The 20,151-nt window shown below is 38.3% G+C and overlaps 1 protein-coding gene across 2 annotated transcripts; it reads right to left on the reverse strand.

Moving 5' to 3' along the window:
- Positions 1-3,992: 3,992 nt before the first annotated feature.
- Positions 3,993-15,369, reverse strand: LOC147055951 (CD44 antigen-like). Of its 2 annotated transcripts, XM_085915412.1 has the most exons (8): positions 15,008-15,369; positions 9,253-9,418; positions 7,755-7,897; positions 7,575-7,622; positions 6,392-6,706; positions 5,183-5,263; positions 4,992-5,070; positions 3,993-4,919 (listed from the first exon to the last, which is right to left on the reverse strand). In XM_085915412.1, the coding sequence occupies exons 1-8, from the start codon at positions 15,072-15,074 to the stop codon at positions 4,712-4,714; spliced, it is 1,107 nt and encodes a 368-aa protein (XP_085771538.1). In that variant the 5' UTR covers positions 15,075-15,369; the 3' UTR covers positions 3,993-4,711. The 2 variants fall into 2 exon arrangements, with proteins under 2 accessions (XP_085771538.1, XP_085771539.1); XM_085915413.1 differs by lacking the exon at positions 15,008-15,369 and having other exon boundaries at positions 8,864-9,387.
- Between the last annotated feature and the right edge of the window lie 4,782 nt (positions 15,370-20,151).

A 20,151-nucleotide genomic window follows, 5' to 3' on the forward strand; every position in this document is an offset into this window, starting at 1 on the left:
TGGCAGTGCAGACAGAGATCCCCTGCTTCTGGGCTCCACAAGCTTTCCTTTCTGGTGATGGAAAACAAAAGTGTGAATGAAAAAAAAAAATCTCATACGAACAGAACTACTAATGTTTATTATGTTGACTAGTTTTCTTTAGGATTAGTCCCTTTAAGGTTCTTTTTGTAACTGTCTCTGACTGATAAATACTACTAATTCACTTAACTGTGAAAAGGCAACAGCGCTACACGCTTCCTGTTAGAGCACAATTATGTCCTTAATATCAGACTCTTGCACAACATACTTCGACGCTGAAGGAGGGAAGGAAGAGAAAAACATTCAATACGACACACTATTGCCAGCAATACATTCTGCTTCCACTTGAAGCGTCTCAGACGATTATTGTTACTAGAGTAGCGACAACTTTCTCACTTTTCTTCCGTTTCAGTTGCATCATAAGCACACCTGCTAAGATCACATCTATTTTTAGTCTCAGAATGCACTTGGCTACATACATGACCTATTATTTTTGATGAAAGGGTTTTGGAGCAGGTTATGCTGAGCCTTATAGCACAATATTCACTATGGAACATTAAAGCACAAATCAAACCGATGACAAAACTTTAAGCCACTATATATGTGTTTTCCTTTTAATTCACTATAATTTAGGAAAGGGATTTTTTTTTTCTTGTTTATGATTAAAGATAAGTATATCCCGTGCTTGTGTTCGTGCGTGTGTGCGTATGTGTGTGAGCATTCAAAAGAATAGCATATGACAAAGTCAGTTACTGGGACCAAACAGGCAGGACAAACTATGCTAGAAAAGTATTGGAACTGCCACAATCAAACAGAGAGCAGTATTCATAGACATATTCTCAAATTCTAATGAAATGTCACAGAGAGCATAACACTGCCCTAAATGATCAAATTACACCAATGACATTAAAGTGAAATTTGGATTGACCATGAAGACTTGGCTCATCTAAAGCTATTATGGCACAAACACTTAATGAGCACAAAGCGCATTGCACAAAAAAAGCTAATGAGCCATCGACTTCAATTGCCACTAAGCGGCGCGTTGATAATTATGCAAATACATTACCCCAAGTCCAAAAAAAAAAAAGGAGATTCTCAGGCCTTTATGTTTACCCCTGAACAACTCAAAAGAAGACATTTGCAGGAATCCTAATGTTTACTTCTGCACCTGAGCTATTCCCATCAAGTAATGCCGTCTTAATAGCACATCCAGATCTTGACTACGACAACAAAGGCTTTTGGCACAAATGTTTTTTAAGTACATTCCAGTGAGATGGCGGATAATCTACCTGTGCTAGGGGCCCGATTAGTTTTGATGAAACACAGACAGATGAGAGAAAGTGCAGCCAATGGATGTCAGATGGGACTGTTGACATCCACAAACAGAGACAAAGCATAGATATTTATACTCATCTTTGAGGAGCCGCAGAAGATTCTTGTTTTGCCAGATGTACAAAGGCAAACAATTCCTTATTTTTAGCCACCAGAGCCCAAGACTGTTTCTACAAACCCTCAATGCTGCAGCTCTGTGCCCTTATCCATGATTTCACAGAACATTGGCCACACATTCATTCACTTTTTACCCAAATCAGATAATTTAGATCTCTAAAACAAGCAGCAAGACAAATGGACGAGTGTGTGTCTTTATTTCGTATGAGTGAGAATTCTGGGATTTCTTTCTCAGTGTTGTGTCGTTCTCTCCTGTCTTGTTTCACTTCATTTATGCTTGACGACAACCTGGCCTTGAAGAAGTCTGCGCGGCACTGATCAAAAAGGCAGCATAATGCATGTTGAAGTAAAAATAGAAAAGCTAACGACATATATATTGAACCACTGGGTTAAATCGGTCGGGTTTCTGAATTACACGCTCGCAATTAATCCATCGTGGTGGGCTTCCATACGCCACAATTCATATTTGTGGCACACATTTGCGTATAATGATGTCCATACACACCGTCAAGGTGGCAAAATACTGAACAGCACAATGCTGACGCCGTAACAGGTCCTTCCGTTTTGACCTTTTGGCCTTGTTACTTTCAGGAATAAAGTTTCTCCGCTAAGGAGGCCATGATCACGATCATGATGAGAGTCGGACCACATTTATGTTCAAATTATTTTAGAAGCATGAATAAAATGAAATGAAAAAGATTTCATTTTTGCACCACTATCTTAAAAGCATGATATTTGAAGTGCCTCCTTGCACTTTTGTGTATATATTATAGTCAACAGTGTTTTGTTGTTGGTGTCGTAATTTGTTTTCATCCTTTTTTTCCCCCTTTGGGGAATGATGAAATGGTTTGTAGGAATATAGTTTTATTGCTGTTACATTCTAAATGTAATCCTCTATAAGATATATCATCTATGTCCTGAGTAGAGCTAGATTAGACAAAATGGATAGGCAGGAAATTGTGTATTAAATTGCTTGTTTATTCTTTTTTTTATTCTCTAATAATTAGGTGCTTTACTTATCTATCACTCAACAATATACAGTATAAATATCTTTTTTTGTATCTAATGTAAGCCTTTTGAATGTTTGTTCCATGACAATATAAGCAGTGTTCATTCATTGTCATTGTACATAAATAGATATATAAATGTTCTGACCCATGGCAATGGTAAATATCCTCAAGCGACATTTTCATGAGGGGAGAGGGAGAAAGAAACAAAAGCCGTGAACACGAGAAAGCAAGTGAAGGAGATGTTTTTAAAAAGGGGCCAATATAACTTCATATGGTGGAAACTATGAGAAAAGAGGCAGAAAAGAAAATGTTGTCCGTATGTAGGCTAGAGTGAAGAATTCAAAGGCGCCAAGTTGTTAAGTGAATAATTTGAACACATTTGCAAACATCACTCCACAATTTTGAGCAACATTCCTCAGGTGAATCATTGTGTCTGTTTACTGGCGAGGACTGGCCTTTTCTCATATACAGTATGGCATCATGTATAACCTGATGCTTTGATAGAGACATATCATGTATCTATAGATTGCTTTCAGGTTCTTTGTTAAAGTGCCACACCTCGTATAGTGCCACCGCCTACAAATCCCATAGTAAACCTGCCTTTACCCGCTTGCCTTCTTTCACTTTCTACGCAAATGCACAATATGCACAAAAACCCGCCTGGAACTTGCTGAAACCTAAAAAGGAAACAATATTGCTAGTAAATACATATCCACTCTTTTCTACTGAAACATGTCTTTTTCGAAAGTAACATCCATGGAATTATAATAACTAAGAAGTCGCCTTCCTGATTTTACTTTTCTGGGCATTCCCTGCTTTGTAAAGATTTTGCTTTTATTTTTACGTAAAGGCAGAAAGTACATGTCAGGGTGATATTGAGAAAAAGGGGAAAAAAAGTATATGAATCCTTTCCTTATGGTGGTATACATAAAAAAAAAATATCTGTTTCTACATATCTAAATGTGTTGTACCTTTGGTGTACATATACAAATATAACTAATAAATGTTGATTCATAACTAACACTGACTGTTTATTTAATGCTATTGCTTCATCATCAATTATACAAGACAATTCCTTTGATTCCATTGACTATTCAATTGTGCATTACTTTCACTTCAAATACATTACACAAACAAAAATAAATATGAAATACAATGTGTCGGAGTAAGCAATTAAACACTATATACCAATCCAGCACAGTTCAGCCGCGAGCCAAATGAGGACATGCGCCATTGAATATGGAAAAATGGATGTCAGTCCTTAATAATAAGTTGCCCTGCATGTTGACCCGCGATGGAACAATTGTACGTATGTCTATTTCTATGACAATATCAAGCTTTCTTTCATTTCCTGTGCAAACATGTTAGGGCATTAATGGCCTGTTGCCATAGAAACCTGGCTTCCTTTCTTTTAGAGTAGAGCGAGTCTATCACTTTTTTCACTATTATACTTTTTATGTTCTTTTTAATCTTCTTGATATCAACTTGTATTCTCAATCAAAGAAATCAAGAAAATGAAACTGACACATTGTTTTTATTCAACAGTAATGCAAAGCTATTTTAGCAAGGACATTTCAAGCTAAATTGTTAAAAAAAAAATAATAATTAAAAAGTTATATATACAGACCAAAAAAAGTGGTACAAATCCAAAAACTGGTGTCTCCAGCTGTCTTGAAAAACTGAAAAACTAACTAGTTCAGAGGAAAACAAAATGAACAAATAAACCACAACAATGCAATAATGTCACCTATTGATTGTTCATATTTTATATGACACAGGATTTTTTAAATTCATCATCATTAATTGGCCAAATCTCCGTTTCCACTGCTGTGCGTTTTTATGCTTGTTTCTATTTTTTTTTTTTTAAATAAATGTCTTCATTGATCAAATGATTCCAACCCACCTCCCCAGCTTTTTCCCCTGCCCATCCCCTTTATTATGAACACACAACATATGCACATAAACTGGCACACTTCACTCACACCCATTTATGCATGCTTCGCATCCCCCTCCTCACTAATATGGTGCACTGGACAAACAATATGCTGCACGTGAGGGTTGGAAAAAAACAGCAGCCTTGCTGCAGTACATTGCCACCTATAACATACACACACTCACACCTCTATGCGCTAACACCCACTCATTGTCCATCCAGTGCTGACCACCAAAGCAATTTCGAACGCCTACGGTCCAACCAGTCCGCCTCCTCGCTTTCATCGACTCCGGCCACTCCCTCAAGCCTCTTTATCAGGCGTCTCCTCTAGCTTGATGACGGTGAACTCCTCTGTGTTGCCGTTCTCATGGATCTTCTCCTTGTTCATGAGGGTTACCATTTCCTGCTCCCTCTCCTGGGCCTGTGAGCTGGAGGCAACAGCTCCTGCTGCCCCGTTCCCCTCATTCTCTTTGGAGGTGATCATCAGGGTTTGTTTCTTGCCACACCAGCTGCAAGAACAACATTTCTCAATACTGCCTTCTCGGCCGTGTCTCAAAGTCATTGGAATTCTATGTGCTTACCTCTTTCTTTTAGCAACAGCCACACACACAAAGAGGATTGCGGCGACCGCTATAAGCACCCCAATGATGACAATCCAGTCTGCAGGGAGATGTATCAGGAAGAATTGCTGTCATAGATTTTCGGCACGAATCACAGTGTTCATTGACTTTAATTAGAAATGACTTGACAGAAACACTTCTCGGCTGCTCACTTGTTGAATCACTGCCCTCTCGTTGATCCTGATGTGGCACATTATTCATCCTTTTCTTGCCATGTGGGGGTTGTTGTGTTGCTTCAGGTCAAGAAACAAAAAAAAGCACAAATTTCAATACTTTCTGACTCAAAATTAGAAATCAATTAGCAATCACTCAACAAAAAGAAATTCATCACTCACTCCACAGCGTTCATCTTATAAATATTTGTTTACATGTTTCGAAATACAAATTATGTAGAATCAAATTATTGTCGGCGTTTTACTCATTTGACATAATAAACAAACGCAAGTATACCTGTCTACGCTGTTACAATGTAGATCTGGTGGCAAAACAATACCTTATTGTATAACCAACAGCTCTGAAATGTATCATTTCAAATACATGTAGTGTGTTCAACATGGAACACAAATATTATTCAATCAGTTACCAGACATTTATAATAAGCTACTTTATAATAGAAATATACATAATAAGATACTTTCAAATATTTCGAAATGAATACAGTATATTATCTATCTATCTGTCTGTCTGTCTGTCTGTCTGTCTGTCTGTCTGTCTGTCTGTCTGTCCGTCCGTCCGTCCGTCCGTCCGTCCGTCCGTCCGTCCGTCCGTCCGTCCGTCCGTCCGTCCGTCCGTCCGTCCGTCCGTCCGTCCGTCTGTCTGTCTATCTATCTATCTATCTATCTATCTATCTATCTATCTATCTATCTATATCAGTCTTTCCATACTTAAGCAATGGCCTGTAAAAGTTTGCTTGTGTCTTTAAACAGACTTAAAATGATTAAAAATCTAATTAGAAGCCCTTCATAAGATACCAATATTAATATGTTAGTAATATGGCTAATATCAACATGTTAATCCCGACTTTTATGGGCATTTGTATGTTTCATTCAATTTAAATAATCTTCATTAAAGCTCTGAAGTACGATTTGAAATAAAGTTCTAATAGGCCCACAAAAAAATAGGACAGCTGGTATATCGCATGACTCTAAATTGAGTAAGGAATAGTGCAGGAGAGTCAAACACCAGAGGGCACCGTGTCTTACGAAAAGTTCAGTCCTGTCATGAAGTTGCTGCACCAGTGTCTTTTCTTTACAAAACTATAAACAATTATTTTCTAAATACAACCAGCTTGTCGTACATAATCGTTGCATTCTCAAGTGTGTGATTAAATAATGAACTCTACTTGCTGTCACATCACTTACACTCTTCCGTAGGATCCGCATTTTCTGGCTGCAATTTCACATCTTCCTGCTTGTTATCTGGAAGGGGATTAAGGACATAGGTCCCACCGACAGGGGTGAAAGTCGACAGTGTTTCCTCTACAGAGAGGGGAGTCTGCATCCCAGATCCAGTGGGCTGATCAAAGTCTCCAGCAGTAACACTGTCAATTTCACCCCATCCAAGTGAACTATTTTCCACTGTGGACTGTTCTGTGGCTTCCTCAGGATGTGGTGTCTTAACAGTTACCCCAACAGAGTGTCCTGTTTCTGCTGGGGTGGATACCTGCAGCCCAGGTTCTGTAGGAAGAAAGGAGAAGAAACGTTTATGCAACTGTATTGGTCTATCCTTTATAAATATTGAAAAGGCAAATTCCATGGATAGTAATCACATTACACATGTTTGAAGATAATTGCTGAAAATGTGAGGAAAGACCATGTAGGACTGAATTGTGGAGCTAATCAATTTTCCAGTTGTTTAGGGTATGGCGAAAACGGCGCCCAGTGACATACTTGGGTCCTTCCTCTTCTACCAAATAAGAACTTGAGCAAATTCATTCCCATCAGTGGTTATCAGGTTCAATTGCATTTTAAGGAGTTATTACAGTATCCAACTGTACCATTCCAGTGCGGAGTGCGCAAGTAAAAATTGCTTGGTGAAGAGATACCTGCATCCCCAGAAATCTTTGAGACCAAACAATGCAGCGAGGTCTTAATTACACAACTGGGTCAGACATGCTAAAACCAAACATTGATATGACTGATAACATTGATATCAAATTAGTCTCCTATATTCCCATGAAATGCAATGACACCTTTGATATTTAGGGAAAAGGTGGTTCAATCCAAAATCTTTTTGAGTGTAATTGTGTTGCTGCCTCCATCGCCATGGCAAAGTGTCATGGTCGATAACATTCAGAAGCAACAACAGCATCCAACAATGTCAGAGCTTATAATATTCACTGGGTTAACTTGAGTAAAATTATGAGAACATGATTTTTTTTTCATGTTTCGTACCAGTACTTCGTGTGTTTATTCTCCATGCCTATTACCAAATGTTCATTTGACATTTTTTATTTTGATGATTAAATATTTTATTCATTTCACTTTCTTGAAATGATGTGCCATAGTATCATTTCAAAACGCACTCATGGATGGTTGTTCTTACCTTGTTGACTTCTGTCAAATACCTTGGTGCAGTTTTTCTCAGGCCCAGCTAGTACATGGTCAGATATGAAGAGATAAGGAATTGAGACATAAAAAAAGGTAATCAGTGAGCTAAAAACTGGGAATAGCTTAACATTCCAAGTGATTGGAAGGAAAATCTTCTTGCTGCCTAAAAACTAACCTGTTTCATCATAGCAGTAAGCATCTAAAGTTTCATTTAGGTTGTTGCGAGGATGAATGATCAAACCAGTCATATTCACAGCACAGTTCTCATGGGGTGTATGTCTAAGGATGGCGAAGCTCATGTTGCTGATCCAGCCGTTCCTGACGAGACAACATTTGACATTGACATGATTCTGATTCCAGAGACAAAATGACTGAGTTTGACAAAGGGGACAATAAAAATGAATTAAATACATATCATATAACATTAAGGACTATCTGAGCCACATTGTAAGAATGAATTGCAGTGTATTACATCATGACAAATGCACTTCAATACAACCTTTTCACTTTGATCAGTACTCCTTTGTTGGCTTGTTACATTGAATGATCTCTTGAATTATTTCACATGTGTGTCATTCAATGTAATGTTGCAAAAATTAATACTATATGTGTTAATGAATTCAGGGAAAATTAGTACTCAGCATTGAATGGGCATTTTTATTCCTACGTCTTGATTTGTTTCAATGAACCTCAGAGTGTAAGTGTGAATCGGTTGTCTTACTAGAATAACAACATCTTGGCTCCTGTTTTGGTGGCCAGTGGACGTGTAACACAGTCTAACTGTCGAGTATAGTTTTCTTTCTTTTGGTACTTTAATGGCACAAATAGAAAGGGGCGTTTGCGCTATTGTGGGAGTGAACATAGCGTTCTTACTTCCTGGTCAACAAAAGCTGCCCCACTCATTCACTGTAAACTCAGCACAGTCTGTGAAATTATGGAAGCAGAAATAGATTTGTTGGAGTCCGTGCATAAGACTTGCGCGAAGTACATTTATAAGGAACTACCAGAAGCTCAAAACCCTCCAATGCTATAAGTTGAAAAGAACTGTTGGTCATAAATAATATACTTTCATGGAACAAATACTAAGTGGGCCCTGCTGGTCATGATGTTCTACTATTGCAGTAATACAACAAGAAAAAACTGTTTCAGTGTCTATAGGAAGGCGGAAATTATGCCAACGTTTGTATAGCAAATGACAAAAAGTAGTAAAAGGCGCACAATGTATGTAGTACATTGTTGTTTGAATGGAAATTAGGGTACACTGTAGAATTCCTGAAATGTTACCATTTAAAAAATGCTCCAAAAAGAAAAACAGTTGAAAGAGAATTATGCATAGTTGTGGTGCATGTGACAAATTCAGCTGCTCTCATGAGGGCCACAAGGATTACATTTAAACACAGTGACACATTTTGTTTTGTCCAACTAACAAACTGCAACAAAACAGAACTGAACACAGAGGAAACGCTTAGAAAAGCAAAACCATACAAGAACAGTAAACAAAAAGCAGGCACAAACACAACATCTACTAACAAGAGCCCAAAGGGGAGTGAACAGAAACACAGGACTTAAATATAATATGGGCAAACGAATGACAAACAAAGCACAGGTGGACAAGTGAAGAAAGGAGCTGATTGGTTAAGAGGATTGAGCAAATGATAGGTTAGTGTTTTCACCTGCAGGTTTCCATGTTTTTTTCAAAGGCCTGTTGAACTTGTTCTGCACTTGCCATTGTAGTCTGTAGATGCTCGCACACCATTTGAGCCTGATCAAAAGTCAGAGAGTGCCGAGCTTCACCCTCAACAAGGAACACTCCGGCATAGCTGCAGCTGCGAGAAGTGACTATGGGGAGAATAAAACAGAACAGGATTTGAAACTTAAAAGTGAAAATGTTTTAATAACATTGTGCTCCAACAAAGGGAAAATGAAGCAACTGACCCACAGCTCAAAATCTTTCTTTTTTTTTTTTTTTTTTTTTTAACCTAATTATCAAATCTATAGCATCACATGCATGGGAGCATAATAATAGTACTGCTGTGTTAGTTGTTTTCAGTGTCTTTGATTAATACTCTGTATGGATCACGAGACCCCTTTCACAACCATTCAGTGGCTAATAAGCAAATAATTGATTAGACACGGGAATGGTGTGCTCCATGGATATAAGCGTGATTTCATCAATGTACAATGTTAGAGGCAAAAAGCAGAAGCATCGTGTCTGCAGTGTAGAGCCTGAGGCAAGACACACACACTAACAACCTCACACACAATCTCATCAAAGTAACACTAAAATAGTCATTTTATGTCCAGCAAATTTTAGCACTGCTAGCTGAATTTCTTTGACAAAAGTCTAAACCATGTTTCACCAGACATGAGCTAAACTACAATGGAAACTCATTTCTAGTTGAAACGTTTGAGGTCAATCAAAGCAAGTGGGGAATCAAAATGAACAGGCAGCAGCAAGTGGTGGCCTGGATAACATTAAATAAGGAGGGGGTTCCCTGATATGAGCAGGTGAACATTTGGATTTACACTAAAAGTGAGAAAAGCTACTCATCACCCCACTGACCATTTTATGGCTGAACACTGAAGGCTTTTATATCAAATAATTAGAATTTAGAATGCAGTAAATGGTCATGGTTGTAGCAAATATTTCGTAAAACAGAAAAAAATTACCGTTCATTAAAAATATGAACAAAATGAAATATCAAATTAAGTTGATATATTGACAGCTCATTGATGATTAGCTAAAAAAAAAATTGTTTTTCAAAAATTAAAAACATCTAAATTAAGAATTTAACAAACCTGTGAGATACCGTTAAAACTAAAGAGAAAATCTGGCCCTCAATATTTCCTGCAATAAATTTATCAATTTGGTATTTGTAGAAGGAGCCTGTGATGTATTAGACTGCAACATGCATATCGCACATCTTTGTACTACCTCGTGTACTCACTTATAACCACAAGCTACAGCACCACAAGCTAAACCGTTCAATTGGTCGATGATAAAAAAGGAAGGAAATAGAGGAAATAACTGTTTCATAAATTTGAGTCTTGCATTGCAGCATGTATGCAAGGAAAACAAGTGAAAGCAAATTTGTTGTGTTTTTTTTACATTATTATTATTATTATCATTATTATTATTATTATTATTCTAATTTACATTTTGGGGATACAGCTATTGCATAAAATAATCATTTAAATTCAACTTATTATAATCAACCGCAATATCACTGCATTGTTGTAAGCTGTATGCAGCGGAATTTCGTTTTGTATGCACCCTGTGCAGACAAAATGACAATAAAGTTTGTCTAAGTCTAAGTTGATAAGATGTTATTGGTTCATCGTTAACTTACAGTTGAACTTCTCTGCTGTTGGGCAATAAGAGTCTTTGCCAATATAGTCATGAATGGGTGCTGCTGCAGGTCACCGTCTACAGGCACGCACGCGCACGCAAGGATGCACGCACGTACGCACGCACGGACACACACACACACACACACACACACACACACACACACACACACACACACACACACACACACACAGAACTGAAACACAACAGCCACATGGCCCCGTGTCCCTGAAAGTGTAGGCTGAAAACCAACAATAGTTGGGCTCTTGCAAAACTAGCCAACGAGATCAAAAATTTCCCCCAAAAGGGTTTCATTAGTATGCAGAGGAAGCAGTCACGGGGGTCTTTGTGCAGCTCCAAAGCCTGCCATCCTGAGACAGTGACCGCCCAAAAGCTTCCATTGTCCCCTAATGGAGTTGAAACCAAGGAAACTGATCATTCCTGGTGTCTTGAGCTGAAGCAAAAGCAATCCACAGTAAATTCATGTATACGTGTCATGTATACAAGCTGAATGAACTCTGTAGACTTCATTTTCTCCTCCATCTCCTTTCCGATCTATTTTACTATTCTATTTGCTTGATTATTTTTCTCGTCTGCTTTCACTATATACGTAGTCCCGTACTATATATGGCAGGGGTTTTCAACTGGTTTTGTCCAAGGGACGGCCATTACGACCAAGAAGTAACTCAGGGACCACTAATTTGGCAGAATATTATTTTATTTTGCACAGAAGAAGGATAGCCATCCATCCTATACAGGCTGTTTATTTGCATCTGTTTGTCTATTTTGGGAATCTCAGCTATATTTGACATAATTGGGATGGGTAAACGATTCACAAACTTATCTGGAAGATAAATCAAGTCTAAATAATGAATTAATTTTATTTTTAAAAATATTAAAATTATTTTTTATTTCCAATTTTGCGGACCACATGCAATGCCATGGACCGCTAAAGGGCCGCGGACCACCGATTGACTACATCGCACTAGTAAGTTGTTCCCTCATTGTATTTGGCGATTTGGACAGCCACCTCACTACTTATGTCCTCATCCTATATCAGGTGACCACTGTATATATCATGACAAAGCGGCACATTAAGCTCTACGACTATTTATTATGAATAAAAAACTAATATATTTTAAATTATTTATTTCATTTGTTGTACATCTTTTCTATTAAATGAAATGAATTCATGATTTACATAGTATAATTCGTGCTCACGCTACGTTTCACTGCTTTTGATGCATTGTGGTCTGCATTCAATTTTTGAGAGAACATAAACAGTCACCACTTTTCCAAATGCATTGTGGGTAATTTTGACTACTCTACATTTATGCCCCCAGGACATTCGGAGACCCCGAGAAGATGACGTAACCTCTTAACAGTTTGGGGAATGGTGTGTACATTCAGAGACAGCATCCAGACAAACCTGAAATACTATCAAAGATATGTCATCATCATAAAGCATCGAGACAACCAGCATACCAAGTAGTACCTTCACAGCTGAGATGTTTTAAAAAAACACTTTATTGTTCTTTGTAACATCAGCTTTTGTCAGCTGGTTTAGAAGCAGGCCTTGTGCCCTTATTACTTCAGCAGGGCTCTACTATCTTGCATCATCACACCATATTGAATGGCTTTTTCACCAGTCATATCATACTAACAAGGTGTGGCAGATTAAATGTGACATCTTACTGAAAATAGGTTTGGTGTATGCACACATTGCTGCAAAAATAATAGGTCACAAGAAGGATCGAAATGACCATGCACCAACCTATTGCATAAGCTTTTAACGTCACAGAATACCGTAGCTGATGGCATACAAGGAAGCACAACTGAAATGTAGATAAATGCATTGCAGTCATACAAAAAGGTGACAAACCACAAACTTCCTTTACTTGGAAACCACCCAACTTTGCAGTTGGTGACTTTGTGGTGTATGGGTAATCTTGCCGTAAAGCAATGCACATGTTTCCAGGAGGTGGTGAACAATTTTTTATTGCCACAAAAAATATTTTTCTGTCCTTGCGAGTTTGTACGTTTTTTTTTCCTTAATTTCTTGAATTTCCTAAAAATAGTCCAATATGAAAATGGTTTCATAATCTCTGGACTTGAGTTTTGCTAACAAACTGTCTAAAATAAAAACCAAGGATAGCACAAAGGCCAATTTTCTTTGAGTATCTATGATAGGCTAAGATCTTGACACTCTGGGTCTCACATCTCACATTCTATCCAGTCTTGCATTTCAGTTCTAAGACGTAACCACATTTACAAAATAGATAGCTATCGTCCTTTCAAATTTGCTTTTGATGAGTACAAGCTATGTCAAGGAGATGCATAACAGCAAAAAAATATCTGCACCTGTACAGAAAGAAGAAAGAGTACTGAGGCATAGACTGTTACTCTCTTATTTAACGAACGTCATCTGGTGAAGGAGGTTAACACGTGGTGAAGTAGCAGAGATTGCCAGTAGAGGCAAAAGGCGTCTTTGTCCGGACCCGACGCAATGGACTCTAGTGCATTTCTGGCGTTATATTAAGAAATCCTGAACTACTGGTCATTTTATTTTGTGTGACATTTTCTGCATCATGTGCACATCTGCCTTGTAACATAATTAATGCACTGCAGTACTGTATTTTTGTTTAATGTCCCTCCTCATCACGGTCATTGTTCACTACTACAGCACTACGTAAAGACTGTACAAATGTGAAACATCCTAAATGTTCTTTTTGTTACGGTTCCTTGTTTCTGTAATGACAGTGTGACTCAAACTACCGCAGATATGTGTGTTTGTGTGTTTTTACGTAGTTGCACAATAGAAATGATTCTGTTTCTGACTACAGGGGCCCTGATCACACCTCAAAATGTGATAAAGAAGAGGCTAGATATTTTAGTTGGGTTTTTAGTTTGTAAAATAGATGAAGGCATTAAAAACTGCGGTCTACTCGGTTGTCATTTCCTCTGTTCCCCACAACAGCCTAAAATTTTGTGATTATAAGGCTTTGCATATTTTCTTCGCTATAAATCATATAGTCTGGTTAGCAATAAAATTACAATCATGGTATATGTATATAGATACAAGAACATAAACTTCTGTTAAATGTCACTGGTTAACTGATGTCATTGTAAAACAAAATCTTTCCATGAATCTAATTTGAGATTACATGAAGGGTTAGCCTGGAAACAGGAACCCACTGACCTTAATGATATACTTGCGCCCACAGAGTTAATGTTCAAAGACTGTGTCCAGGGCCATGATGAGCCCTCTTGACATAAAAAAAAAAAGCACAAACACAAAAGCTTTCTTCCACCGCTCACAAGAACCCCTGAGAAGAGTAACATGATAGAATCCTCCCACAGCCATAAACGCTGTCTAGAAGTAAACTCTTCTACGACTTCAAATGAGAATCCTTTTAGGGAGTGTAATGCTTCGTGCCGTGGTGCCGGAGGAAATCTTTGTGAATAACCTGGCAACCGTCTCTCGTGGGACCAAGCTGGATGCACCCAGACCTGTTTGTTTCAGCTCCTCTAGAGATGTATTGCTCGGGGCAACAAATCCAATCAAAACCAAAAGTCTTAGCGTACGTATGAGATGAAAAAAGGATGACATATTCATGGAGGGGTGGTGCTGAACATCCTTTGTGGAAGAACGTAAAGCATTAAAATGTGTGATTCTAGCTGTAAAGAATTTGGTAAAAAAAAAAAAGCCTGTTGCCTTTGGTGGCTGGCTTAATGTTCGGTTTCATTAAATAGGTTCTGCTGTCTGGCACGTGAATGTGTGTTAGACAGACACAGCATGAAAGCATTTTCTTTGTGTCTGTCAGCAGTCTCAGACTGCCAGACATGAGGCTGTCTGCGCTGCTGTCTAGCATCCACAGTCTTTGCCGGCATCCACATTTTTTTTTTTTTTACACACAATACAGAAAAAAGGCCTTTTTTTTTTTTACTCTCATATTCTCATAATGATCCATACATTTATTATTCCTGTGTTCAAACAAAAGCATCTACGTCTGGCACAAAGAAAGAAGAAAAATCTCATTTCAAACAAAGAGCTGTGAAAGAAGGCATGGTCACCTTACCTTGAAGTTGCTCTGACCTACAGGAGGCCAGATATCCTAAGGTGACCCCCAAGAGAAGAGTCCACATCCTGGGAAAGCCTTGTCCGGATGGCTGGCAGAGTGACTGAAGGTAAAGGTGAGTACAAAGCCTCCAGCGGTCAAATATCCCCTCAACCAGGACGACCAGTGTGTGTGTGTACGTAAAAGAGAGTGAATGAGTATAAAAGCGATGGAATCAAAATGAAATCTTCCTGTGTGAAAGGGAGTTGCTGTGTGTGTGTTGGGAGATGGAAAGCACTTAGACTTTGCCCAACTTTTATCCTCTGTGTCTGCGAACCACAGCAGCTGTATGCACCCACACAAGAAGAGGAAGGGTGCCTCATGTGAACACACACCCACTTGCCCCACCTCTCTCCTTCCACCGCTCTTCCTTTGCCTTCCTCCAGTTTGAAATGGTAAAGGCGAAGGTGATCTCTCCCTCTCAACTGGCTCCGTATCTACCTCCTCGCTCCTCCCCTGTGTTTCTCTTTTCTCATTTTAGACACCCGCAGTTTCAGTGTGCCCATCTGGTCTTTTGTTCACTCCTCACTTCATTTTTAATTCAGCCAATTTTCTTGTCTCTGCTCCCTTTCACTGTGACTGTGCATCTCAGTGTGATCTGGTAACAGAAATGGGAGTCGGTCACATCCATTTCACAGACACACTTATCATTTTAAAAAGAATAAGGTTAGAAACACAAATGGAAGAAAAGTGGAATACAACCTAAGGACATGCACAAAATATTGAGACACATTATATATTTAATCAATCAATTTGGTACCTCTAAATTTGTAAGGACAACCTCTGTGTGTTCCGTCATGACTGCCAGATAGCTTAAATCTCATGGCTACCATACGATGGCGAAAAGGAAAAGAATAATCTTATCACTTTGCTAAGTGAAGACATCTCATTTTACAGTTCCAGTTGCTGTTCCAACTTTTCCAGATAAGATGTATTTTTACTTAGCTTGATCTTAATGTGAGACATTGTGAAGAATGCAATTCACAAATTTATTACTGTCCAAAACAACCAATGGATTCAGCGGTTCTGAACAACACACCCATTGTGGAATATTTCACACACGTGGTGACAAAGCATGACTGCTTTGAGCTTGTAATTTGGTGACTTCCATATCAACCAGCACAAAAGGACGTCTAATGCCTCAGCACGAAGGATGACTTGTCAGTGATTCACCATGGGATGGATCCACACACAACTGTGGTTTCTTGCTCTTTCAGTAAAGTAAAAACATATTGGCTCAAAAATAGAGACACAAACATTACCAATGTATTGCCTTTAATTAAAATGTGAAAAGCTGACAGGTCTTTAAGATTGACCTGTAAATTATTATTCAGGAAGAACAATTATGAATGAAAGTTTGAGACAAATCCCAAAATTTAAAAAAAAAACACACAAAAAAACACAGGAAGTGTCAAATAACTGAAAACTCCCAGAAAGAACCACAGAGCGATGTTCAAGTGAACCCACGAGGCAAGAAATTACCCCAAGAGCAATATAGTACATCCAGATACATTTACACCAGCATTTCTTAACATCCACTTTGGGCTAAATTATTTTACTTGATTACACAAAAGAAGACTAACGGAGACAAAAAAGAGTCAGAGAAAGTAGTTGCTGACTTTATATGAATTGACTTCACATTTCTGGGGTGAAAACGGTCAACGAATCATCATACAGTCACAGCCATTTCGTAAGAAGCCGTTACTATGGTGAGATACAAACAACCAAAGAGTGCTTGCAACAGAATAACGTTGGTTTGGAGTTTCCTCTTTTTTTCAACTGTACATAGCTTTTTCTCTGTGAAGGAAATATGAAGAGGGATTTTTAAGCTAATGATTGTCCATGTTGGTTTCCCTGCCAGAACAACGTCTGTCCTAGTTTCTCTCACTGGAAAATCATTGACACAAAAATAAGAGATGATGACTAGAAGATCAGTGTGTGACACTGTCTTTTAAAACAGTTGAGAATACACAAGGTCACCTTTTAAAAGCACATACCGGTGACCTCTACTGTAGACCGTAGAATGCTCAATCACTATCCAGGCAAGGCAAATTATTTTAAACTGAGTGCAACTCGAACACTAACATTCAAAGGTTCCTTTTCACGTGAATGATGACTCAGAAAAACCAGGTGCATGTGGTGTGGAATGAGTATGAAGATTGTAAATGCAGAAGTATTCCGGTACATTTAGTAATCAAATCACTTTTTTTGCTATATGATGTCATAGCAGCAGAAAAATAAAGCACAGTAGCTGAGGTGACTGTCTATAAAAGGGCAATGACTGAGCCCTAAATTCAACATCAGACTGCTGACTCAGCCAATAGAGCAAAGAAAAACATTTCCATGACGGCGAGTCAGTGAGAACCCATACATACTCTCTCTCATCAGATGTCGCTGCGGTCAGAAATTTGTGATAGCCAACAAATAGAACCTTTTCAGCGATTTCTTTATATGGAGCATGTTTTTTTCCTTTCTGTGAGCCAAATCACCACAAAGTGACAAGCACATATTGGATTATATGCAACGGCATTATAAAATCCAACAACTAATGAATATGATGTGAAGCAGTGAAATGAGATAATCAAAGCTGAATGTTTGTCGACAATATTAGCTGTGGGAAAAAGATTTGATAAAGGTTTGTTTGCTCCCATGTTCAATCCGAAGTTGAGTGGGATTTCATAATATACCATTGTGTTAAACCAACAGGACAAAACATACATTTGTCAGCAAACAAGGACATGTATGCCAATGTACAAGCAAAACACCAACATATCCATCATGTAGGACCACCAAACAGTAATAATAGGTACAACATATTGTAAAACACAAAGCAGAACCAAATTAAACCTATATTACATTTCTTTTAAGCTATTGCAGTGTGCTTACAAAAATGGTGAATAATCAAGCATCACATGTCTTCAAATGGGAGATAATTGCAAATGTTAATTTTAATGAGGTACTATGTTTGTCCTGCATATCATTACAAAACCACCTCAAAAAATATTTGCAGTTTGCCACTTGTGGATTCGCATATACTGCAGTGAAACACGGCTCTGAAAATGCGCCTCAGTTTTCTGATTTACAATTGCCTAATTATTTTTCAAAATTATGTATCATTTCCATTCCACTGCACAATTACAAGTTACTTTTAGTTGGTGTGACATACATTATAAATTCTCAATTTAAAAAATTATAAATAAAACAGATGTTAGGAGGTGGCAAAAGCTGAAAATGTTCAAAAGGCATGTACTGTACGTGAACAGACGGGCAGTCGTGTCATGTGACAAAACAAAGATGGGATTGTGCTGCTCACTTGGCTTTGCCTACCAGAAGTAGCCAACAGTGACCTAAATTGTGAAAAGTAGAGCAGATTTTTTTTCAAATTGCTTCATTGCACAGAGATCCAGAGTCCTCTGGAATATGATCTACATTTCAGTCATCACAATAACATGGTCAGCAAAGTTTTTAGTGAGCAACAGTTTTCAGTATCGGGCATAACATGAAACCCATTATTACTTCATGGTTAAAAATTTGCTTGGTTTAAGAGTGTCCTTAAACACGGCAGCAATTGTGTCTTGGTCTGACTGAGCATGACTGGATAGACTGAGACTAGGCTTTGAGCAATGACAACAAATCAAGAGCCCTGCCCGGTTTGGCTGCTGGGACCGGAGAGCCACCATGTTTGAACACTGTACAGTCAACAGGAATGCCCTGCGTCATAGATTCCCTTGCCCCCAATTTCAGTCACTCTGAATCAGCGCAGGCCGTATAAACATTGATCATTTGAAATTTGTTCATTCATAGAACACGTGAATTAATATACGTGCACATGTGCGATGAAACTGATGCACTGTCATGACCAAAAAAAAGGTGTGCTGTTTGTGAGGGGGGAAAAGGACTAAGCGGAGGAAATCCTGTCAACAATGGTTGAGCAAACATTGCTCGTGGGATCACGCAGATGAAGAAAAGCTTCCCACCAATCCTAGGGCAGTGTGATCAGTCACACGGCCGCGTCAGAGCGGGAATACACTGGGTGAAACATTTATGCAAAGGTCTCAGTATAATAAAGTGCAACGTACACCAGTGTAAACACATTTACGTCTATTATTTTGAGCCTGATCATTTAAAAATATTTTTACAACAAAGGTCTCAGTATAAAGCAGTGCAACGTACACTAATGTAAACACATCTGTCATGTTGAGCCTTAACATTTAAAAATATTTTTCAAACAGCCTTTAAATTGGATCTTTCCTGCCAGTCAGTTAATGGGCAGTCAAGATTTGTCATTGAGATCACCCTGCATTTGGTAATTGAATTGAAACATCGCCAATATTGTCAGAACAGACACGCACATTTGGTATTATTGCTGCCAAAGCAACTGCTTCCTCGTCGATCCCTGCTGTGTGACCATGAGTGTGACCTAGACTGCTCACTGAGTCCAACAAGATCTTTGTAACCTTCATCAAAACATATCATCCAGAACAAATCTGGTGGTATTTGTCTTTGATATTTTTAATCCAGATCTTCTGCAACACAAAAAGTCAGAATTCTCAAATTCAGTGATATTCATTTTAAAAAGCAAACATGTGGAAAGTTTACACACAAAGAGACCTTGTCTCAATACAAATGTCTCATTATTCATTGTGGAGGACATGAGACTGTTATTAGTTGCTGGTATTAGCTACAGGCTATGGCTTCCTCATGTTTCTTGATGATTTTCCAAATTCGTTTACATTGTGTACAAGTGTCGTGTCATAATGCACGAATAACAAATGTGATACGCAACAAAAATAGTAACATACATTAAGAACTTTATCTAAGTGTAAGTTTTTCAACTTTTCCAGAAATTTATTTTTTGCCATTGCCCACATTTGTGTCAATCTCAGAATTTGACTTGATCTCTGGAATCATGTCAATTGTCATCTTCTCCTAGTAGCTGGCCGCATGTGGAGCACTAGAGTGCTGGATTATAAATTTCAATATAGTTCGCTCACCAAGGAATAACTTTCATTCTAAATAAGGAAGTAAAACTGATGAAAAATACACAATTTATGTAGAAGGGAATTGCCGTTTATTGTCTGCTTGGGGCAAGTAATTTGTTGCCT

The sequence above is a fragment of the Syngnathus leptorhynchus genome, chromosome 6, assembly GCF_054491065.1.
Source record: "Syngnathus leptorhynchus isolate UIUO chromosome 6, UIUO_Slep, whole genome shotgun sequence".
NCBI lineage: Eukaryota > Metazoa > Chordata > Actinopteri > Syngnathiformes > Syngnathidae > Syngnathus > Syngnathus leptorhynchus.

What these genes read in the sequence shown, in the direction of transcription:
- LOC147055951 (XM_085915412.1), bottom strand. Translation starts at nt 15,074, where the DNA reads ATGTGGACTCTTCTCTTGGGGGTCACCTTAGGATATCTGGCCTCCTGT. An exon ending in TTACTGCTATGATGAAACAG is followed by an intron (nt 7,623 to 7,754) that starts GTTAGTTTTTAG and finishes ACCATGTACTAG; the next exon opens with CTGGGCCTGAGAAAAACTGC. An exon ending in GCTGTTGCTAAAAGAAAGAG is followed by an intron (nt 4,920 to 4,991) that starts GTAAGCACATAG and finishes TTGTTCTTGCAG; the next exon opens with CTGGTGTGGCAAGAAACAAA.